Source organism: Brassica rapa, chromosome A07, assembly GCF_000309985.2.
Source record: "Brassica rapa cultivar Chiifu-401-42 chromosome A07, CAAS_Brap_v3.01, whole genome shotgun sequence".
In the NCBI taxonomy this organism is placed as follows: domain Eukaryota; kingdom Viridiplantae; phylum Streptophyta; class Magnoliopsida; order Brassicales; family Brassicaceae; genus Brassica; species Brassica rapa.
In genome coordinates this window covers 12,742,977-12,767,673 of record NC_024801.2, presented here as the reverse complement: position 1 = coordinate 12,767,673, position 24,697 = coordinate 12,742,977, and the positions used below count along the sequence as shown (strand labels likewise).

General features: G+C 35.0%; 2 protein-coding genes across 6 annotated transcripts; one reads left to right on the top strand and one right to left on the bottom strand.

The window, feature by feature from the left end:
• Positions 1–959: 959 nt before the first annotated feature.
• Positions 960–5,475, bottom strand: LOC103829247. Of its 5 annotated transcripts, XM_009104900.3 has the most exons (9): positions 5,223–5,453; positions 5,011–5,110; positions 4,884–4,941; positions 4,630–4,685; positions 4,346–4,539; positions 4,114–4,262; positions 4,012–4,036; positions 3,796–3,921; positions 960–3,724 (listed from the first exon to the last, which is right to left on the bottom strand). In XM_009104900.3, the coding sequence occupies exons 5-9, from the start codon at positions 4,360–4,362 to the stop codon at positions 3,616–3,618; spliced, it is 426 nt and encodes a 141-aa protein (XP_009103148.2). In that variant the 5' UTR covers positions 4,363–4,539; positions 4,630–4,685; positions 4,884–4,941; positions 5,011–5,110; positions 5,223–5,453; the 3' UTR covers positions 960–3,615. The 5 variants fall into 5 exon arrangements, 2 of the variants coding, with proteins under 2 accessions (XP_009103148.2, XP_033131704.1); XM_033275813.1 differs by having other exon boundaries at positions 4,884–5,131; positions 5,223–5,471; XR_625514.3 differs by lacking the exon at positions 4,012–4,036 and having other exon boundaries at positions 4,884–5,131; positions 5,223–5,473.
• A 6,615-nt stretch (positions 5,476–12,090) lies between these two features.
• On the top strand, positions 12,091–18,413 carry LOC103829831 (protein NRT1/ PTR FAMILY 2.12-like). Its single transcript, XM_033276064.1, has 3 exons — positions 12,091–14,655; positions 15,169–15,734; positions 15,828–18,413. Exons 1-3 carry the CDS (start codon positions 14,458–14,460, stop codon positions 16,663–16,665), a joined length of 1,602 nt encoding a protein of 533 aa, XP_033131955.1. The 5' UTR covers positions 12,091–14,457; the 3' UTR covers positions 16,666–18,413.
• Positions 18,414–24,697: the final 6,284 nt, after the last annotated feature.

Sequence of the window (24,697 nt, the reverse complement as noted above, 5' to 3'; positions counted from 1 at the left end):
TATAATAAAGAGTTTTTTTGGAGATGCTCTTAGAGGAAAAAATAAAGTAAACTATTGGAGATGGTTTAATAAATAACAAGTTTTTGGTGGTATCCTGTGAAATCAGAGCGGCTCTTGACGTGTGCCGGAGGTGCAAAAGCATCGGGTCTAGTTCTTTTTTCAAAAAATTTCTTTATAATTAGAGCCTTGTTTTGGATAATTTAATATAATTAAGGTCCTTTTTATTTTTTGGTCAATCCTAGTTAAGGCCTTTTTTATAGAAATCTATATATATTATGCACAAAGTCCATTAAATTTATGGGCCGGGCCTCTGTGAAATGCAATAATTAACTTTTTAAAGATACATTCATACGAAAACGAAAGAATCACAATGCGCTGTATACTTATTAGATTCTTTCACGTCACCAAAGTTATCAAGCCCAATGTGCCACATTGATGTCCCTGAATTTCTGACTCGTCAGTTAGTTTCTCTAAACAATTGCTTTAAACATGGTTTCACTTTCATATTAATTAGAGATTTTACCGCGCTACGCGCGGTTTATATATTTATGTTAAATTTTATTCTTTTATTTTATGTTATTTTATTTTAACTTTTAATCCGGAATAGTTTTTATACCAATTTCATCTAGTTTTATTTTTCTTGTTTATTTTTTATAAATGAAACGTTTTTTTTTTGCCACTGTGACAGAGAGATTTTGTAATTATGTAGTAGTTTTAAATCTAATAAGAACTAAAAAGATACCATGATTAACACAATAAATATGATGAAGATAGTTTGAGATTTTTCCTTCTTTTTTGTTTTTTCAACTTGTCTATCTCTTATTTTGTATGATGTAACTTTTTCTGAACTCTATATTTTCTTAGTTTTCTTTTCAAACTTCAAAAAATTTATATGGAGTTAAAGCAAAACCGTATTGATGACCTTCAGGCAGGTATTAATTTTCCTTCATTGGTGTCAATTATTTTGAATATATACAGTTCATAACAAATAAAATTTGATTGTCTTTACCTTCATATATTTTTGGATTGATACTCGTGATGGATTTGATATTGTTTTCCCATATGTAATGCTTAAAATGGTTGAAATTAGTTGTTTAGTTATTCCATATAGATAGCCACATATACGTGCAGCTACATTTATCCAAAACTGAAGAACCGATTTGTACCAAACCAGAAATAAAAACAAACAGAATATTATAAAAATCCGAGTGACTGTTATATTTCTAGAACTGAAAACTAAACCGAACCAGAAAGAAAAACCGAATAGATACCCAAGTTTTAAAATACAAATTATATACCTTAATATATCAATTGTATTTAGATTTTAAATAACTAAATATACTGAACTTATATTTATAAATCAAATTACCAAAAAAATTGAACTACCTGGATATTTTAAAAATATTGAAAAGTATTCGAATTATCTAATATTGTTTCTTAAAACAACTAGGAGTTTTCCTGCGCATGCGCAGATATAAAATATTTAAAAATGTTATATATAAATAAATTTTTCTATTTTTCTATTTTACTTTTATTAGTTTAAAAAATAAAACCATAATGTAATTGTTTTTAGTTTGATTTATTCAAGTTTACTTTGACCTTTTAATTTTTTATTATTTAACTTTTGATAAAAATAATTGAAATTTATAAAGTTACTTTATTATATTTATTTTTTATTTAATTACCATTTTAAAATATGTCTATTTGTAAATATATAAATTATTTCTAATAATATATACATTAAATAAAAATAACATATATACGTTGATAAAATATATTTTAAACTACACTTATTTTAAAATTAAAAATATGATTCATACATTGATGTAAAATTTTAATATTCGTAATTATTATTTATATATAAAAACATATTATTTAAATAGATATAGAAAAGTTATTAAGTATCATAAAATCTTACCAAAATGAATATTTACTGAGAACAAATATTTTTGATATAAAATTTATTTGTTATTACTATATTATGAAAATTTTCCAAAAATATAAATCCGTATATAGAAAATCATCATTATTATATTTAAGAAATCTTACCAAAAACATAAATCTAAATATAGTAAATTTTACATGTCACAATTAGATTTATGCCATGTCATATTTCTCTTAAGTCATGTCATCATTTTTTTTGTGAAAGGTAATGTAGTGATGACACATATACAAATCACTTCTCAAATATAGTCTAGGGGATTCGAATTATTTCTCAATTTTTTTTATCCATATTGTCTGAAATTACACGGAAAATGGAACCGAATTTGATCCAGATTTTTGGATATTAACTGGTTCTGACCTTTGCTATCTAAATTAAGCTGAAAACTAAAATAACCGAACTAAATCCAAACCAAATTTTTTAAATACTTAAATGATGTCTTAATTTCTAGAGCTAAACACCGAAATACCCACACCAAAACAGAAGCAAAAACTTAACACTGCATAATTGTGGACATGCAACAGTTTTATTTTTATACGCTTAATTTTAGGTGCTTGTTGTGTTCCCTTTTTTTTCTAGGCTGTATCTCTTAGTTGTAAGGCTACAATTTTGAAGATTAATTCCTTATATGAAATGTATTTGACCTAAGATGTCTTGATATATTTTCCAGTAGTATTATCAATAAATATTTGATAACCTTATATTTTGAGAAAATTAAGGAAGTTACTTGGTAGATTTGTGTTGGTATTATATATAGACGTAGTAGTTCATTATTTTTTATCCATAAAGTGTAATAAGGTATTTTCAGCAATTTTTTTTGATGATAGTATTTCCATTATTTTGGTAATCTAAATGATATATATATGTTGTGTTATCTTTAAATTTCGGTTATTTAGATGCACCACTAACTTCAAAATTTTATATTTTTCTTTTCTTTACATTATTATTGTGTTAGTCTGCAATTGCGTTTTGCATTTTGCTCTCTTTTTTGGCCATATTAGTTTATATATATTGTTAATAAAGTAGGAGCATACTAAACTGAATTCATACCTTATTGTCAAAGAAGAGTACAACCATCCCGAGTTTAGCATAACTTTTCCTTTGCAAAACACTATGATAATGTTATGGCCATGCAATTACATTTTTCTATAATGAATGGTCATGCATATAAATGTTGCTTTTCTTCAGTTTCTTTTTTAGTTTTCAGTTATCGTCAATGTTTTAAATGTAGATTTTCTTGTTTGTGTAGCTTAACAGAGTTGTGCTACGTCCAAACACCCTCGAGTAATTGTCGACAGAGGACCGATGTTCATAAGAATGGCCCACCAATTATTATTTTTCTATCTCAGACAGTTTAACGAAATGTTGGCTTTTTTTTCCTTCAAAATGTTTTTTTCATTCTGTGTGGCAACTAAAAGCAAATCAACCAATGTTGGAAGCTTAAAAGTTGTGAAATAATAGAAACTCGTAGAGATGAGAATTTTCAAAACTTATTTCTGAAACGTTAAGTTGTGAAAGAGTACATAAAACTTTCTATCAATGAAAGAAAATTTCAGTAGAAAAGAGAGATGACAATACAAAACCCAAGAGATGACAATACTTAATTTTTTTTTCAGAGACTCAATCTCCTTAGGAACCGAGATCAGGAAGGGTGTTCTACATGTTGTAAGGCATTAAAACTGTTGAAACCATCGGAAGCAATTGAGATGATCATCCCTGGAATCTGGTTGTGCCAGTGAAGTTCCTTCAAGTCCTTGTCCCTGATTTTCTTGGAAAAACAAACTGCAAGGTTTTCAGACAAACAAACATTAATGAAATATAACTATGCTTAAAAGGTTCAACTAAGATGTTACCTGGTGAAAGAAAGGAAGCTAAGAAGGCAAGTCTTGTGGCGTTTTAACTTGCTCAGTTGTTCCTTGGTATATGCTTTGAATTCTTCTTTCTCTTCTTCATCCTCCTCTAAGGATAAATCCCATATCCTGCATATACGATAGATAAGCCAAAAACCATTAGATAGTTTCTATTGTTTCCGGATTAGCTGTGTTTTCTGTATAAGCTTTGTGACTTACGTGAGCTGCTTATTGCCAGAAGAGGCTGCAATAGTTGAGGACGTGGTAGAATCATATTAAGTTACTGACACGGAATTATAAAGCCTACAGTCTTCAACGTACCTTGGCCGAAGAACCTGTTCGATGAGATGACATTCACATCTTTTTGTGCCTTGAAGGCTAATGCATGCGACTTCCCAACTCGGACATCCCAAACTGCAACAGTCATCCACAAAAGGCGATGCAAAAACGTTGGCTTCAGCTGGATTCCACTGGAAATAGAGTAAATAATATTCAGTCGAAAACAAACATTAACAGTAGATACACAATTTAGCTGTAAAAGCGCCAGCTTTACTTGTAAATCTTAAACATTTGTAGTGCGTCCGGAGAGCGGAATATGGTCAACAGTCTATGCACCAGAAACTGGCTCCCACAAATGAATCACATTCGTGCAGTCCCCTAACTGGTGGAGAAAAATAAACAGATCGACTGTGTTGAAAAGCATGTAATTGTGATGAATCACACTCGTGCAGTCTCTGAGTTTTATCCCTGATAAGAAAAATTACAGGTGAAAAGAATGAGGTTTATTTCTGCCAATAAGAAAACTCAGATGATTCACGAAAGACTCAAATAACTCACCAAAAATTTCAAACTCCTTTAACAATGGTGATACAGTTGAACTTGTTGCAAACAACCTGTACAATAGTAACTTCATGTCTGTCATATTTCAGGATCCGGAAGCATTTGATAAACATATAACCGGAGAAATAGGTTATATGAAAGACGAATAAAATTGAAAAAGATAAAACGCAAATATGTAATCCATTCAAAAGTGTGGTGACGCGTTAAACCTTCCAAGAAAAGGAGGAGAAATTTTACACAAAATTACTTACTTATTTCTTAAATTTCCCCACAAATGCGTTTTCACTTGCACCTTCTTGAATGTCTCTCCTAACGATTTGAAAACCTAGTGATTAGAATTTCAGATAAAAAATTGCCCATGAAAATTTAAAACATTACACATGCAAAGTCTTGATTCCTCCAATGGACTCAACGGCTCGCTTCCATCTCATATCTGCCACAACTCAACTCAAATCCGGTTCCTAAAGCTCGCGGTGAACTGCGTACGGCTCGAGCATCACTATCTCGTCATGAAAATCTCAATTGTGATATCCTAGTGGATTTGTTTCATCTGAAAAAACTTGATTCTTTTAGAGATTCAAGAGAAATACCTCGCTCGACAGTTGAGTCATGAGATTCATAATTTCTCCAGATTTTCTAGAGGTTTTAAATGAATCGCTTGACGCCATTCTTTGGATGTTGTAGAATGTGGTAGGCCGTCAAATTCGAGAAAGGGGTTTACATAAGAGGAGAAACCAAAGGAGGTGAAACGTTAACATCTCTAATGAAGAAAGAATTAAAGAGGTATTAAGTAAGAAGAGAGAATCCCAATTATTACAGTGAAACAGATATTTGGAACGATGAAGGTGAAATAGAGAAGTCTGTGACAATTTGTAGGACCAATGTGTTGGACTGAGAGATGGGTTCTATCAAAAATTGGCTGCTTTTATCTTTTTGTCAGACCACATTAGTTAGCCCAGTCGAATTATATATCCACTAAAGAAAGGTGTGACGTGGCGTTTTTAAACTCTGTGATTAGATGATTTTCCAATCCGATGTGGCATAACTGAGAAGGCTTCATATTCCCCTTTTAATATTGTTAGATCTTTCGATAATTACAAAACTAAAATGAAATCACTCCAGTAAGCCTATCATATATCTTACCGGCTAGATGAAACTTAAGGCCCATCGATGTCACTAAACCCACTTGGCTCCCCCCACCCCCACTCAATTGATTAAAAGGAAAAAAATGAGAAAACATGAATTTGTTTATGAAGTACAGTACAGGTCATAGATTTTCTCTGCATCCTAGTAAAGTACTCATGCCCCGCATTATAACACGTGACACTGTATGACTAGAGAGATACAGGGTCCAGCGATAAATCTTGTCTGGCTCAAACTCTCACACATGGTGTGACACACTGACAGTGAAGACTTCAGATAAAGTTAAAGTACTATATATAGCATTTGAGCCGATGTTAAGCCCATATACGGTAAGCCCAATATGTTTATTATTTCCCTTAAAAGGAAAAGAAAAGAAACAAATTTTCGAGGACCAATCGAGTAAAAGCGAAGATGAGCCGCAAGAGAGAAAACCCCTATGCATAACGCCACACACCGGCGCGAATCTCGAAACGCCGGCGACCTTGGGCACCTCCTCCGTCATTAGAAACCAATGAAATCATCGACAAGCCCACCGCAAAACCTCCGCCGCCGCCGGCTCTGCTCGTCACCGGACTTCCCGCCAGCTGCTCAGTCCTTGTTTGAACCGAGAACTGTCAACAAACTAGTGAATAAACGAGACGAGGACTTGTCAGTGGGGTTAGGAGAAATCTTCATGCTGAGCTTGAACCGGATGGAGACGACTCGAAGAGAACGGTCGAGTGACGATTCTTCGGTCGAGTGAGGACTCATCGGTCAAGTGAGGACTCGTCGGTCGAGTAAGGACTCGTCGGTCGAAGTACGGTCGAGTGAGGACTCGTCGGTCGAGTGAGGACTCGTCGGTCGAGTGAGGACTCGTCGGTCGAGTGAGGACTCGTCGGTCGAGTGAGGACTCGTCGGTCGAGTGAGGACTCGTCGATCGAGTGACGACTCTTCGATCAAGTGACGAGAGAAAGATCTGCGCTTGAATGAACGAGACGAGGACTCGAAGAGAATAAGAAAAATGTGTTTAATGATTATAGCTGGACCCGGTGAAGGGTTGCCTACGTACCCCGAAAGGGGATCAAGCCAATCGTAGTTCTACAACAAAGGATCACAAGTGCTTAGGTAAAAACATATGGAGAGGTGTTTCTCTCTCTAGAAGTAGAGAGAGATGGATGAGAGACCAAAAGAGAGTCCAAGAGAGCGTCCCTTCTCAAAGGAGGTTGGCTCCTTATTTATAGGAAGAAGTGGTCTAGGGTTTCCTAGTGAACCCCTTTCAAATGGGCTGAGCCCATTATCTTATAGGCCTTGTTGGGGACAAAGTCCATGTCCAACAGTAAGCCCCCCAGTTCGTTGAGAGAGATGGAGTTGATCTCAATGAATTTTACGAAGAGGGTTTATAAGAAAATTGACTCAGCGCTGAGTCGACACGTCAACTCCGCGAGGAGAGAGAGATCTGAGCGACTGCGAGAGATCGATCTGCGCAGAGTAACCGCGAGTGATCGAGTCGAACGACTGCGGGAGAACGACGCAGACGATTATCATGAATGGGCCGTCATGGTTAGATTGCCATAGATGAAATGTCATAGACGGACCGTCTCGGGCGAGCTGTCATCGACATACTTCTGATTCCGATTAGACTTCTTACTCCGGGATGGTTGCACGAACGATCTGTGAGGACAGTGTTCTGAACCATCGGAGCAAGTTGCCATGGATGAAGTGTCAATCGACAAACTGCCAAAGACAAGTCGCCGTAGACATCATCATGAACGTATCGCCATGAGCGAACCATCACAATCAAATCATCACGGGTGGACGTGTCTTCGCACAATCAAATCGTCACGGGAGGACGTGTCTTCGCAGTATCAAATCGTCACGGGAGGACGTGTCTTCGCAGTATCACGTCATGCTCGAGACTTGCAAGCAATCTGAGTGACTGCGATAGAGCGATCCGAGCCGAGTGACTGCGAGAGAGCGTGTCAAGTGATCGCAAGGGAGCAAGTCGAGTGGCCGCAAAGAGCAAGTCGAGTGACCGCAAGAGTGCGAGTCGAGTGACCGCAAGAGTGCGAGTCGAGTGACCGCAAGAGTGCGAGTCGAGTGACCGCAAGGAGCGAGTCGAGTGACCATTAGAGTGCGAGTCGAGTGACCGCAAGAGTTGCGAGTCGAGTGACCGTGAGAAAGAGATCTGGGCAACTGCGAGTCGTGCGGTGGGTCAACTCGAGAGTGCCAGTTGGCCTTCGATGAGTCGCTGAATTCTACTTTAAATATTGGGTTTAAACGATTTGGGTTTGGCAATCTGGTCGATGTCTTGAATTAAACCGGAGAGTCAATGACTTGGTTTTATCAAATTTTGACACATCATGCCGTCAGTTCGAGTCCTCGATAACAACATAAATTTTCGAGTTTCGAAGACAATCGTTTATATTTTCGAGCAACAACGGTTTTCAACTCGATCTTTAAGTAATCCAAAAAATATTAGGTTGGCCAAGCCCGGCTTTAGAGGATTATAAGATGACTGAAAGTTGTCGTCTCGATCGCACGGGTCGGGACCGCGATACGACCGAAAAATCCCTCGAGCATGTGTCTGATCAGGACATGCCCGTTAGTGGGTGCGAGTGCTAGTACGTTTGTCCGAGAGACAAGGTCGTGCTCGTGCGTAAGCATCGCTAAAAACAATTCGCGCTCCTACATGTTGGGAGATTGTTTTATTATGTGACCGTGACCGTGAGAGCGAGTGAGTGACCGCGAGAGATCGAGCCAAGAGACAGCGAGAGAACGCTTGTCGGTCGAGTGAGGACTCGTCGGTCGAAGTGAAAACAGAACAGTCGAGTGAGGACTCGTCGGTCAAGTGAGGACTCGTCGGTCGAGTGATGATTCGTCGATCGAGTGACGACTCGTCGGTCAAGTGACGAGAGAACGATCTGCGCCGAGTGATGAGAGCGAGCGAGTGGCCGAAGAGTCGGTTGAGTGATGACTCGTCGGTCGAGTGTCGACTCGTTGATCGAGTGACAACAAAACAGACTCCAGTTCAATCTTCCTCGAAGATACTTCTCCATGCCCCACGGTGGGCGCCAACTGTTTGAACCGAGAACTGTCAACAAACTAGTGAATAAACGAGACGAGGACTCGTCAGTGGGGTTAGGAGAAATCTTCATGCTGAGCTTGAACCGGATGGAGACGACTCGAAGAGAACGGTCGAGTGACGATTCTTCGGTCGAGTGAGGACTCATCGGTCAAGTGAGGACTCGTCGGTCGAGTAAGGACTCGTCGGTCGAAGTACGGTCGAGTGAGGACTCGTCGGTCGAGTGAGGACTCGTCGGTCGAGTGAGGACTCGTCGGTCGAGTGAGGACTCGTCGGTCGAGTGAGGACTCGTCGGTCGAGTGAGGACTCGTCGGTCGAGTGACGACTCGTCGATCGAGTGACGACTCTTCGATCAAGTGACGAGAGAAAGATCTGCGCTTGAATGAACGAGACGAGGACTCGAAGAGAATAAGAAAAAGGTGTTTAATGATTATAGCTGGACCCGGTGAAGGGTTGCCTACGTACCCCGAAAGGGGATCAAGCCAATCGTAGTTCTACAACAAAGGATCACAAGTGCTTAGGTAAAAACATGTGGAGAGGTGTTTCTCTCTCTAGAAGTAGAGAGAGATGGATGAGAGACCAAAAGAGAGTCCAAGAGAGCGTCCCTTCTCAAAGGAGGTTGGCTCCTTATTTATAGGAAGAAGTGGTCTAGGGTTTCCTAGTGAACCCCTTTCAAATGGGCTGAGCCCATTATCTTATAGGCCTTGTTGGGGACAAAGTCCATGTCCAACAGTAAGTATCGCCATGAGCGAACCATCACAATCATAATCGTCTGCGTCGTTCTCCCGCAGTCGTTCGACTCGATCACTCGCGGTTACTCTGCGCAGATCGATCTCTCGCAGTCGCTCAGATCTCTCTCTCCTCGCGGAGTTGACGTGTCGACTCAGCGCTGAGTCCATTTTCTTACTAAATAAAATACAAAAATATTTTATTTTCAAAAAAATTTTTGACTTTTTTATAAAAGCTTTGACAAAATATTCAAAACTTAATATTTACATTTTAAACTTTGCATTGAATTTTTTTCAAAACTATAAATTACTAAAACTAATAAACATTTCACAAAAAAAATTGTTATCAGTGAATTAAAGTTTTTGTTATAAAAAAATACAAATGATCAAAAACAATATGAGTATAAAAAATTATTTAACAGATATCAATATTAAAAATATAATATATATTTACGTTAATATTATTTAAACTTAATTATATACCATATACAGTATAACAAGTGTTTATTTAGATTAATACAATTTATTTATGTGTTTGCACCAATTTAATTATATATGTAATAGTTAATGAAATTTTTTAATTGTTTAATATATATTTATTATTTTATGATGTGTAAGATAATATATAATACTTAAATATAATTTATATATAATTTTTTTGGTCTAAAATTTATATATATATATATATATATAATTTTATTCCGCGCAAGATGCATATCTTAAACTAGTGCGTCTTATTGTAATTCCATTGCGATTAACTATTCGAAACATATAAAAGTTTGTTACTATGAGTCTTTTTCCACGTTTTGTCGTAATTGTACGGTATTGAGAAGCATATCTTTTAGATCATATGTCGTGTAATTTACAGAAGGCTAAACCAAGTGAGCCCTAAAGTAATTTTTATAATAGAGTTTTGAAAATTCAAATACAAATTTGTAATATAGATATTCATGTTAAAATTGTTTTAGACTTCTTCACACGAAATCGTATTGCTTTCTACTAGCTTTCTCTAAAACAATTATAAAATCATCTGAATTAGTGTATTATTGATATTTTTATGAATTTAGAGTCAAGGAAATAAAGTTTCGTTTTTCATATTTGAGAAACATTGTTGGAAGAATGAATAAGAGGACTAAAAAATATCATTCAGTGGATATGTTTTAATAATTCACTAGGTAATAACCTGCGTCTTGCGTGAAATGTGATTATTAGTTTCGTTATTTTTAATAAAAAGACATTAAACCTGTTTAATCTAGATATTGGTTCGGTTTTAAGTTTTTTTTTTGGTTTTAATCTTCTAAAATATAACTATTATTTTAAATTAATATTCATTTTAGTTTATTCGGTTAAAATGTTTGATTTTTTTGGTTTTTTCGGTAAAAACGAAAAATTAATATTATTTGTTTATTTTCATGTTTATGAATTTTAGATAGTCGTCATGTCGAACTAATAGTTTCATATTATAGTTTCTAAACACATAATAGTTTAAGAAAAAGAAAAGAAAATTATTTCACTACAATTTGGTCAGCAGTGAAAGAAGCATTAAGAAAAAATATTTGAACTTTCAAAAAAATTAGATACTTCAGTTGTGGTGAATACATCATTAACCTCAATCTCTTAACTGGGGTTCTTAGCTTCGACTAAGAGATGATTCTTAGCTTTTCTTAGATTTTAACTAAGAAAAATTAAGAACCGTCTCTTAAATAAGAGATATAAGAACCGCCTCTTAGCCGAAATGTGTAAAAAAAAACAAACAAAAAAGTGTCAAATCATGAATTAAGAACCTCGGTTAAGATATCAGGGTTAATGATGCCCTTAGTTACAAGGTGTTCACATCAAGGTGCACACGTATGTGTATGTAAAAAATATATAAAAATAGTTGACAAATATATAAAGATATTGTTAATTAATATTAAATGACATTTTTTTTCAAAATAATACATGAAAGATAAAATTAAAATTAATTTATAATAAAAAAGGCCTTGACACTAGTCATTTTTTACATATAAAGAAAATAAAATTATATATGTAAATAGGGGTGGGCGCAGATCAAATATCTGGGTATTTGGAAGCATTCGTGTTGATTCAATCTTTAGCCACCTAGATATTCGGTGACTCGGATATCCGAAATGTTATAGAATTTTAAAGAATATCCGATTTGATCAGTAAATAAAATAAAATTTTAAAAATAATTTAAAATTTTAATAATAACATTTTATTACAAAAATAAAACATTATTTAACTTTTAAAATTCTAATACCTAATATAATAAATTTAATTCATAAATATATTGTACAACTGATATAAAGTATAATATATATAACATATATATATATATATATAATTCTTTACATATATGTATATATATGCATATAACAGACCAAATTAGATATATGTTTCTAAAAATATTGGTATTTGTGATTTGCTTCTTTTTTTATATTGTATTTTAGTATTTGATTTGTTCGTAGAGTTACGGATATCCAGATTTTTGGTTCAAATCAAAATGAATAACGAATTGAATCAAAATTTATGAATATTTTGCTCAACTTTATCCATAAACAATAAAAATAATATATATATAGTTTGGTTTTTGATGCATTATCTATTTTTATTCGAACAAAAAATCCATACTTCTATTAGAACAATGTATGTGAGTTTTATATTAAAAAAACGCAAAATATATAGTGTGAACACATTTATGAATATATTGTGAACGTGTTAGCATTCTTATTTTCAAAATCATTGTGAAGTTGTCACATGTCTATTATAGTGTGAATGCATTTATTACAGTGCTTCTCTTTTAATATATTGTATAAGGAATTTTGGGCAATATTTTATAAGTATGCAAATAAATAAATAAAGAAACAAGAACAAAACTTAGGTTCACCCCTAAGGTGAACCTTTAAATTCACCTCTCTTTCTTATTACCAATTAAAATGCCACATAGATTAATAATAAAATACATTATTTTTTAAAAAAAAATCTAAAATAATTGAAAAAAGATAATGACGCTCATTTTAATGACGCTAATGCCACTAACTAAACCCTAAATCTTAAATTCTAAACCCTAAACCTTAAATCTAAACCCTAAACCCTAAATTCTAAACCCAAACTCTAAACCCTAAACCCAAACCCTATATTTTAAACCCAAATCCTAAACTCTAAACCCAAACCCTAGACCTTAAACTCAAACCCTAGATCCTAAACACAAACCTAGACTTTAAACCCAAATCGTAAACCCTAAAGAAACAACATCAACATTAACCCAAATCTTCAGGATATAGGATTTGGGTTCAGGGTTTATGATTTGAGTTTAAGGTGTAGAGATTAGGTTTGGAATATGATTTGAGTTTAGAGTCTATGATTTGGGTTTAGGATATAGGGTTTGGGTTTAGGGTTTAGGATTTGGGTTTAGGATATAGGGTTTGGGTTTAGGGTTTACAGTTTGGGTTTAGGGTTTAGGATTTGGGTTTAGGGTTTACAGTTTGGGTTTAGGGTTTAGAATTTGGGTTTAGGGTATAGATTTAAAGTTTAGAGTTTAGTTAGTGGTGTTACCATCATTAAAATTGACGTTATTATTTTTTTTTTAATTGTTTCAGATTTTTTAAAATAAAATAATTTATTTTATTATTAATATATGTGGCATTTTGATTGGTAATAAATGGAGAGGTGAATTTAAAGGTTCACCCTAGGGGTGAACCTAAGTCTTGTTCAAGAAACAACATACTTGGAAATGTATTAAATTAATAATTATCCAGAACTCACTATTCTAAAGAAGTTTTGCATTTGAAGTAAACTAATATTGTATACTTTAAATTACTATAAAACGAGATATACACACTTATTACAAAGAACCAAAGAGGAGAGATAATATACTACACACACCATCATGCATTGTTCCCATAGGCAGTCAAATTTGTTAAAAGCATTAGAAAGAAAGAAATAACTTTCTTCTCTCTCACACAACTTATGTATCTATACATAAGAAATCCTCCTCAGCTTCATTTCATCTTCCAATTATTGAGTCGTGGCTTAGTCAGAATGCATTCCTTCTAATGCTATTCTACCCATAAAACAAAATCAAATTCGATGTATTCTGTTTACTCTAAATTTTAGAGATCGGTCATACGGTAAAAGACAGTCTTCTTCGCCTTTTAGACAAATTGTAGCTTTCTTGAGTTCGTTGTGGTCATCACCTGAGATGGAAGTTCTTGAGAATGCTAAGAATCCTAATAACTCATCGGAGAGAAAACGTGGAGGCTGGATAGCCATCTCGTTCATCCTTGGTATGTTCTTTTCTCGTTTCTTCCAATATTTAGTTTTTTAAGGTTTTTCTTTGTATAAATCTCAACATGGTAAACTAGTAAATGGATATGAACTTCGTCATCCGCAGTATAAATTATGGTGGATCGACTGGTTAAGCACGCAGCTTTGATCCCTTTTAATTGGTAGTCATAGAGAATTTTTTTGGATTGGTATATAAGAAATAATTCTTACTAAATTTCTATCAATTTAATCTCATTAAAAATACGTATATATACTTTATCATCACTTTTTCTTCTTAATATTTTGTGCACCATGATAATATCATGAACACACTAACCACTTTTACGAGTCATGCAATACAGTAATCAGAGAAAATAGTACCAGGAGAAATGACCCAAATTAAATAAATAAATATATAAATAATATGGTCGACCGTTTCATGTTGTTATGGAGTAAACCTTTTGATAAGACGCATGAAATACAGTTAAGCTTTTCAGACAGATCATGAGTTATATATATAAATTAATTGTACTTAACGGCCACTCCAACTTAAGTAAACGAAACTATTGGTTCATAAAGTATATTATCATGGTGATATAATGTAAAGGAAATGAGACGCTGGAGAGGATGGGAACGATGGGGTTATCGGCGAATTTCATGGCGTATTTAACCAATGTGTTCCACATGAAGCTAGTGGACGCTTCCAACTTTTTCAATTTGTGGTTAGGTCTCAGCAATTTGGCTCCACTCCTCGGTGCAATAATCTCTGACGCCTACGTTGGCCGCTTCAAGACCATCGCTTACGCCTCCTTTTTCTCCCTTCTCGTACGTTTCCTCCCTCTATCATCTATTCTTTCTTCTACAATAACATTGCAACTTAAAACGAACAGTTGGGTTACAATAACAAGTGATGACTGATGACAGTCTAGTTGCTTTGGTTAATTTTGGTACAGGTTTGTTCGTAGATTAGTTTATATTATGTTTTGAGATTTTCCCAATTATACTTGCATTAAAATGATAAGATTGCATGTGTGAGCTTTTCACAAGCTGGATGTTTGAACTTTAGTTTTTATTCATAATTTCAGAAAAAATCAGACGGTCCATCAATATCACTAAGCTTGATACTAGACAATGTAGTTTTCTTCAAACTTTTTCAACTTTAGAAGTTACCTTTTAATGGCTTTACACATCCTTTACTATTAATGAACTTCCTTGACTCAATGAAATTGTGACAAATAATTCTAATGTTTTTCTTAAAAAGTGTAATGAATTCAATTTTGATCAATACATTTTCAATAACATAAGAAATCAATCAAGTTTATAAATAAATCCAAACAGGGACTAATGACAGTGACACTCACTGCCTGGCTGCATCAACTCCACCCACCAGAATGCAACATCCACCGTCCAGATAGCTGCGACCGTCCAAACAAACTCCAGCTCGGAGTATTGTTCCTTGGTCTCGGCTTCCTCTCGATCGGCAGCGGTGGAATACGACCTTGTAGCATCCCTTTCGGTGTGGACCAATTTGACCAACGAACCGAGAAAGGGCTTAAAGGAATGGCCAGTTACTTCAATTGGTACTACTTAACTTTCTCCATCGTTCTCATCGTTTCGCATACCGTCATTGTGTACATACAGGACAACATCAGCTGGACCGTTGGGTTTAGCATTCCAACCGGTTTAATGGCTTGCTCCATCGTTTTGTTCTTTGTTGGTATGCGATTTTACGTGTATGTCAAACCGGAAGGGAGTGCATTCTCTAGTATTGCTCGAGTCATTTTAGCGGCTCGTAAGAAACGGAACCTCAAGCTTCCAGTGGAGGATGACGGAACGGTGGAGTATTATGACCCACCACTTAAACCTGGAGTGTTATCCAAGTTACCACTCACCAACCAATACAAGTATCTACTCATATATTTTTCTAGTAACGTTTTGATTTTTTTTCTAAAAGCATATAATATTATTTAAGCTAAAATGTATTGGTTTCCATTTAGGTTCCTAGACAAAGCGGCGGTGAACACAGAGGGTGATCTGACATCCGCTGTAGTTCCGGTGAATAAGTGGAGGCTATGTAGCGTTCAAGAAGTTGAAGAGGTCAAGTGTTTGATCAGAATCATTCCGGTTTGGTCTGCTGGAATAATCTCCGTTGTTACAATGTCCACGCAAGTAACTTTCATCGTCCCTCAAGCTATGAAAATGGATCGGCACATGGGTCCTCACTTTGAGATCCCGGCAGGTTCCGTGTCCGTCATCTCTTTCATTACAATAGGCATTTGGTTGCCTATCTACGACCGTGTCCTAGTCCCTTCCCTTTGGCGAATCCGCAAGTTCAGGGTCACGCTTCTGCAGCGGATGGGGATAGGGATCGTCTTCGGCATCGTGTCCATGTTCACTGCGGCGATAGTGGAAAGAGTGAGGCGAACACAGGCTTTGAAAATGACGCAGGTGTCGGTGTTTTGGTTGGCGTGGCAGCTGGTTCTGATGGGACTCTCCGAGTCGTTCAACTACATTGGACAGATCGAGTTCTTCAACAGTCAGTTCCCTGAACACATGAGAAGCCTTGCGAACTCTCTGCTTCCGCTCTCCTTTGCCGCATCTCACTACTTAACTAGTCTGCTGGTGACGACGGTGCATAAGTTCTCAGGTGGAAAAGACAAGCCGGACTGGCTGGACAATGACCTTAATAAGGGGAGGCTGGATTACTTCTACTATATGATTGCTGGTTTGGGTGTTGTTAACCTTGTCTACTTCTGGTACTGTGCTCGAAGCTACCAGTACAAGGCCGGTTCACAGATTGAAGATTTGGCAGAGGAGAAATCTCTGGTTGACTAGAATGAAACCACATGCATGATCAGTTTACAAGCTAAGATCCATATGCTAATTGTGTGTGATATTTGTATGAATATGTAACTCTCTATGCTTGGCTATCTAAAGTGGCTCTCATTGAAAGAAAAAAAAGAGAGATTATTACTTCACATGTCGCAACCAAAACAAAAGTTTACTTACCAAACGAGAATCCAAACCGAGAAAAGGCTTTATTATATAAGTGATTTGAAACTTGAGCAAACTAAGGAAGGAGACGCACCCAAGAGCCAAAGGCAGAGAATCTAAGACGCAACAGTGACGTTAAAGTCTTGGTAATGATTGTATGAATGGCCATTTCCTCCACCACTACGTCCCCTTCCTCTGGTAACCGTTTCCACCGGCATTATCACCTCGGGCGCCTCGATGAGCTCTCTGGTTCTGGTGGGATCCACGTGGCACATACTGTAGCTGATAATCTCTATTTGACTTCTCTCAATCTACCTGAGTATAGGCTTATTTCTCCTGCTGTCCATGGACCACCACTCCTTGGGTCACTGACTCATCCTTCAAACAAAAACACCCATCAGATTCAGTCTCGAGCAATTAACTCATTTCAGAATAATTTAGAAATCCACATTTCACTGGATTACCTTCTTCTGTTGCTTAAAATGATGACTAACAACAGATTCTTCTTCTTTTTCTTTACGGTTTGATGCATGCATCTTCTTCCTGAACAACCCATAATATATATATTGACAACTGATATATATATATATATAGTATCACACTACAAACTAATTATAATAACCAAGACAGAATTCTCAAAAACCATAAGAACAATCAATAACTTAAGAATGTACTTTTGTCCATCTTATCCAAACAAATTAATTTGCTAATGATCACATCACACTCTTATGTTCAATCACAGCTCAAGCTTAGACAACCTCTAACAAATGAAACTCGATCTTACACCTCCTCCACTAAAAAAAGCAAGTTAGACATTTGCATCTCACACAAAGCCTATCTCACCAAGAAGAAGAACATAAAAGTGAATACCAATTGTCACCAGCAAGATGGAAAGAACCGTAATTAGCAGCTGCAGCTTCTGCTTCAACTACCATCTCAGATGTAATAGTGAAGTAATTAGAACCCATAATCATCATCTTCAACTTCTCTCTCAATAAGCCAAAACCATAACAAAACATGTAAGATGAGAAATCTTTTTTCTTACACGAAACATTACAGTTCGGTGCAATCAACTGGTCCGAGTTAGCTTGCCACAGCTTAGGGTGCTCGACGCAACGCTTCAAAGCGTTCTTGTGAGACAAAGCCGAATCCACGGGTCTAGACTAGATATCGAATCAAGATCCTCATCGGATAGCAGCAGATCAATAGACTCATCGGTAACAGTATCATAAACCAAGCAGCACCCTCTCCTCCCTCGTGTCATCATAATTGACGCAAGCTCGTTTCTGCGACTTCACGTCGAAGAGTGAGCCAAAGTACAATAATATATCACTTCTTTTTTTTTTTTTCCCAAATTATGTTATACTAGGATAAGACCTGCGCCTTGCGCAGGGTGAGTTTATTTGTATATATTATCGATAGTTTCTTTTATAAATTTGATCATTTTATTTATATATATAAAATATTTATTGTTGTTATTATATAATTTCTTTCCAATGAATCAGATCAATTTTTATTAAAAATAATGGAACAAAAGTATAATTAATACATCATGAGTTGATCGGATTGGACATTAAACAAATTATGACTTAAAACCTTATTTTTTTCATCGAACACATTCTTGAAAAAAGTGAACAGTATTGTTTTCACAGTTGAATTATTTTGACTTTTATCTTCTATATGGTTTTGAAAACTTTCAAATCAACCATCGAATTGATACATGTCATTTTAATTTTTTTAGTCGTATACTTACGGAAAACTTACATTAATTTAAAATCGTTTAAAAAAAATCAAAATATAACATATAAGAAAAAATCTAACATAAAAGAAAAATATAACATATAAGGTGTCCTCATTTTTGTATTTTAAACTCGTTTAAAAAAAATATAACATATAAGGTTTCCTCATTTTTATAATTTAAAGTTATTTTAAGAAATTCAAAATATAACATATAAGAAAAAATCTAATTTTTTTATTATATGGTTAATGTGATTGTTTATTTTTTTAATAATATAAAATTAAACAAAATGAAGAAGGATGCAAAAATTGTTATCAAATCTTTATTATTCATAATCATTAATTGCCATATATATGTAAATAATATTAGGTAATTTAGTAGCATTTATTTAGGGAAAGAATATACACATCTTATATTTTAGGTTAATATAATGTTCTCTAGTGGACATTAAACAAATTATGACATAAAAGCCTTATTTTTCCCCTCGAACACATTCTTGAAAAAGTGAACAGTATTGTTTTCATATTTGAATTATTTTGACTTTTATCTTACATATGGTTTTGAAAACTTTCTAATCAACCAGCAAACTGATACATGTCATTTCAATGTTTTTAGTGGTATACTTAAGAAAAACTTACTTTTTTGTAATTTAAATTCGTTTTAAAAAATTCAAAATATAACATATAAGAAAAATATAACATATAAGAAAAATATAACATATAAGGTGTCCTCATTTTTGTATTTTAAAGTCGTTTTAAAGAAATATATAACATATAAGGTTTCTTCATTTTTGTAATTTAAAATCATTTAAAAAAATTCAAAATATAACATATAAGAAAACATCTAATTTTTTAATTATATGGTTAATGTGATTGTTTATTTTTTTAAAAAATATAAAATTAAACAAAAATGAAGAAGGATGCAAAAATTGTTATCAAATCTTTATTATTCAAAATCATCAATTGTCATATATATGTAAATCATATTAGGTAATTCGGTAACTTTTATTTAAGGAAAGAATACACACTTATTATATTTTAGGTTAATATAATGTTCTCTACTGAACATTAAACAAATTATGACATAAAAACCTTATTTTTTCATCGAACACATTTTTGAAAAAAGTTAACAGTATTGTTTCCACAGTTAAATTATTTTGAATTTTATCTTGCATATGGTTTTGAAAGCTTTCAAATCAACCATCGAATTGATACATGTCATTTTAATGTTTTTAGTCGTTTATTTAAGGTAAACTTACATTTTTGTAATTTAAAGTCTTTTTAAAAAAATTCAAAATATAACATATAAGAAAATTCTAACATATAAGAAAAATATAACATATAAGGTGTCCTCATTTTTGTATTTTAAAGTCATTTAAAAAATATATATAAACATATAAGGTTTCCTCATTTTTGTAATTTAAAGTCATTTTAAAAAATTAAAAATATAACATATAAGAAAAAATCTAATTTTTTTATTATATGGTTAATGTGATTGTTTAATTTTTTTTAATAATATAACTTTAAACAAAAATGAAGAATGATGCAAAAATTGTTATCAAATCTTCATTATTCATAATAATTAATTGTCATTATTCATAATAATTAATTGCCATATATATGTAAATCATATTAGGTAATTCCGTAGCTTTTATTTAAGGAAAGAATACACACTTCCTATATTTTAGGTTAATATAATGTTCTCTAGTGTTATATAATTATAAAATAATGTGACACCATTAGATTAAACTATACTTTATATTAGATGCTCTAGAATTCTTTGAAATAGAATTTAGAAGGCATTTAGAGTGCCACCTAGGATTTGGGGTTTTTTTTAATTAATACAAAATTAAGGTTCTCATTTTTCAAATGCTTCTCAATTAATATATAGGGGATTAATAATATGGCCCAAGGCCCAAGTACCAAAGTACCAACACAAACCACATAAAACCCATGGGCTACAAACGGATAGGCCTAAACCCAAAAACACTAAAACGGCCACAAGGCCCAATAACTAGAGACAGCAAACCACCGGCCCAAGGCCCAAGCGAGAAACAGATGCCGGCCGCTTCCATTGCGAGCCGCAACCTCACGTCCTCCTCAACTACCACCGGAGAATCACCACCGACTCACCGCGCCACACCGGAACACTAAGGCTCCTCACCTTCTTCACCGCGACCGCCAAACCTCTCCGGTACGTCTAATCTCGGAGAGAATCAATCGTGACCGAGATCTCATCCGCGCAAGTTCAAAACAGAGACCAAAGAGGAGGCTTCGCTCAAACATCAACCTTACCACCGGATGTCCTCCATCGTCCTCCGACGAGAGCACATCCAACAAACCCGAGCCAAACTTAACTTACCTAGTGAACAAAACAGAAAAGAAAAGAGACTAAACCCTATAAAGGAGCTAAGGGACCAGAAGCCGGCAACAATGAAACTGAAAGAGCCTCCACGTTCCGGGAGCTTAGCCGACTCCACGGAGCTGAAGGAGCCTCCATAACCCGGAAACTTTAGCGGTGATGCAAGAGCTGTGGAAGCCTCTACAACCCGGAACCAAAACCAATGCTGAAATGAAGATCTGACTGGTCTAACTCCTCGCCGCGCATCCAGAGGAAGAAGCTCTGCAGGAAGACAAAGTCATCCCTGAACCAAACCCTAACCCAGATCCGCGCGCATGTCGGAGATAATCGACAGATCGGAACCAACAGACGAGGACTTGAACGGAATAACCAAGAAAGGAGCCATCGACGCCGGTACGCGCTCGGACGCGCCACCGGACGCCGTGTCTCTCCTTTCGCTTTCTCTCTCCTTTTTTGTTTCTTTGATGGAGATTAATATATCACTTCACTAAACTGTTTTTTTTTTAATTAAAATTATTAGAACTAATTTTTAAATATGTTTTTTTTTTAATTTACAGGTCTAATGATGATCAGACCCGGCCTCGCCAGCGTCGTAGCCGGGGTGGTATGGGGAGCCAGTCTCGGGGTTCGTCCAGCCATGTTCAGGATTCCGTTTCGCCCCACAGCTCCTACCATACATCTCCCTCTCCATTACCCGCTCCTGCTGTTCCCGCTCCCGCTGCTGCACCCGCTCCTGCTCCTCCGGGTCCTCCGGGAGTGATGAGTGTTGCGCAGTTGGTTCGACAGCCCGGTCGTGACCATCTTCCCTATCTCACTGAGTATCCACATGGACATGGTCAAACATGGTAATTAAACTTTTTATTTTTTTTCTTAAAATTTGATTGATTATTAATAATTTGTTCTTTTTATTAGGTTCAACCGATCCGGGAATGGGATCAGCGCATAGTCAACCGTATGATGTACTCGGCCCTCGACAAGGGACATCCAACTTTCACTGACTTCCCTCCCGAGAAGCAGCATCTGTGGTTTCGTCAGTTTGCGGTAAGTATTCAAATTTTTTACTTATATTTTTTATTTATTAAAACTATTTTTTGTAATTATTAAACTATTTTCTATATTTATTAAACATTTTAAATATTATTAAAACTATTTTTTTAATTATTAAACTATTTTTTATTTATTAAAACTTTTTTTGTAATTATTAAACTATTTTCTATATTTATTAAACTATTTTTTATTTATTAAAACTTTTTTTTTGTAATTATTAAACTATTTATATTTTGTGCTTAAAAACTATTTTTAAACTATTTCAGCAAGAATTCAACTGGAATTCCGATGATACGCTCTCTATCTATCACCATTTTGTCCATAAAGTTATGGACAACTATGGGAAGCAGATGTACGAGTGGAAGAAGAAGTGGGAAGTAAACAAAGTAATTTTTAATTTATTAACAATTTTTAATTTATTAAACTAATTTTTAAATTATTAAACTTTTTTTTTTAAATTAAAAGGTCCCAAAGTCGATGAACGACACGGTCTGGAAGGAGTTGTGTGCGCATTGGGATAAGGAAGAGACGAAAGAAACTTCTTCCACCAACTCCAACAACCGCAGGAGCGACCGTAAAGGGAAGGGCATCTACAAGCATAACTTGGGTGCTCAATCTATTGCCACTCTGGCGGATCGCATGGTAAGTTCAACCGCTTTTTCTTCAATTATTTAAGTTTCGGAATTTTATTTTTTGTGCATTTTTTCAAATTTCTAATGTTTGTTTAATTTATTTTTTTTCAAGGCGGAAGAAAATGAGGGCGAGCCGGTTGATGATCTCGCCCTAATGAAAAGGGCGTATACCAACAAGAAGACCGGCCAGATTGATGATGGTCTTGTGAGGGACGTGGTTGACCTGGTTCAAACTCAGGTGTATGACGAAGTGTCTCAGCTTCAAACCGATGATGACGATTCGACGGCTTCGACCAACTTGTCCCGGGTTCGAATCAACGAAATCGTTGAATCGGTAAGTTTTTTTTTTTAAAGTTCAATTTATTTATTTCTTGATTTTTATTTTATCATCAATTTATATTATCTAAATTTGGTTATTTATATTTCAATCGGTTCCAAAGAAGAAGGGACGTTTGGTCGGTTTGGGTCGTCGCTCCCGGTCGGCTGCTTCTTCTTCTGCACCACCACCATATGTTGATCCAGAAGTTCTTACGGCTCAGCTGAAGGACAAGGATGATCAGATATCTGCGTTGGAGACCCAAATGGCAGCTCAACAGGCCGGCTATGAGACCCAGAAGAGGCTGAACGAGCAGATGATGGAGATGATGAAGAGGATGTACCCGAACGAGGTGTTCCCGAACATTCAAGACCCGTAGTTTTTTTTTTTTTACCAAAAACTCGGAATGTTTTATTTAACTTTGAATATTATCTACTATGTTTTAATGTTTTATGTTTTATTCAATTTTAATTTTAATTTTAATTTTAAATTTTCGAATTTAAATTTTAAAAATTTTAATTTTTTTTTAAAAAAAAAAATTTTAAAATTAATTTTTTTTTGAAATTCCGAGGGAAAGCAGTTCCTCGGAAAATTCCGAGGGACATAAGTTCCTCGGAATTTTCCGAGGGAAGAAAGTTCCTCGGAATTTTCCGAGGGACCGAAGTTCCTCGAAATTTTCCGAGGGAAAGATGTTCCTCGGAATTGTCCGAGGGACAAGTTCCTCGGAAATTCTCGATAAACATTCCGAGGAATATTTCGTCGAAACTTCCGAGGATTGGACCTTCGGAATTCCATCGAAATATTCCGAGGAACCTTCCGACAAACTTTGTGTCCTCGGAGTTTCCTCGGAATTTAGTTTCCTCGGAATTCCGTCGGAAATTTCCGACGGAATTCCGAGGAAATATGAATTTCCGAGGAGATATTTTCGAGGACTTTTTTCGTCGGTATGTCCTCGGAATAGCGTTATTCCGACGACATACCGACGATTTTTTCCCTCAGTATGCCGATGTTTTCTTGTAGTGGGAGTCTCCTTTACGACATCGTTTTGATCGGAGGAAGCATGGTGATGAGTGCCATGACTGCTCCTTCACCAGCCTCTGAGGTAGCAGTAGTACTGTAGTAGTAACCATTGTGTTGGACTTGTGTATGAGGTTGATTTTAACCGGCAGAGAAAATCACTGCCTGCGGTGGACAAGGAAGAGAGAGAAGGAGGAGGAGGTTTGTTAGTTTTTTCAGGTGTTTTGAAAACCGGACGGCTAGTGAACCCAGATTTTTTGGATCATGGGTCATTATGGTTCAACCAGATTTGAACAGGTTCCATCAAGTTTGATCGGATTAAACTGAATTTAATGATATTCTGTAAATAATATGCATATTCTTACAAAGATAGATCATATCAAATAAAATGTTTCAGTACCATAATATTTAGTAAAATTTAAAAAATAACAACTAAAATGTAATAAAGGTATTAAAATAATTTAATTAGTTCAAATTTAAAATCAGTACGAAAAGCATATTAAACTTTTTTTATCATTAGATCTTCATCACCTTCTTAAAGATTATATACAAATTAGTTTAAAAAAATGTCGAAATAAAAAAATTATTCTGTTCTTTTATAAATTATACAAATTTCAAAAACATAAATGTTTCGATTATTAAAATCTTCAACACAAGTGATGATGAAATAAAATTTAAACAAAGTAAGAAATAGACAAAAAAAATATTTTGACGCAAAAATTAAACTTTGTTAATCTTGTGATTTGTGAGTTGTAGAGACAT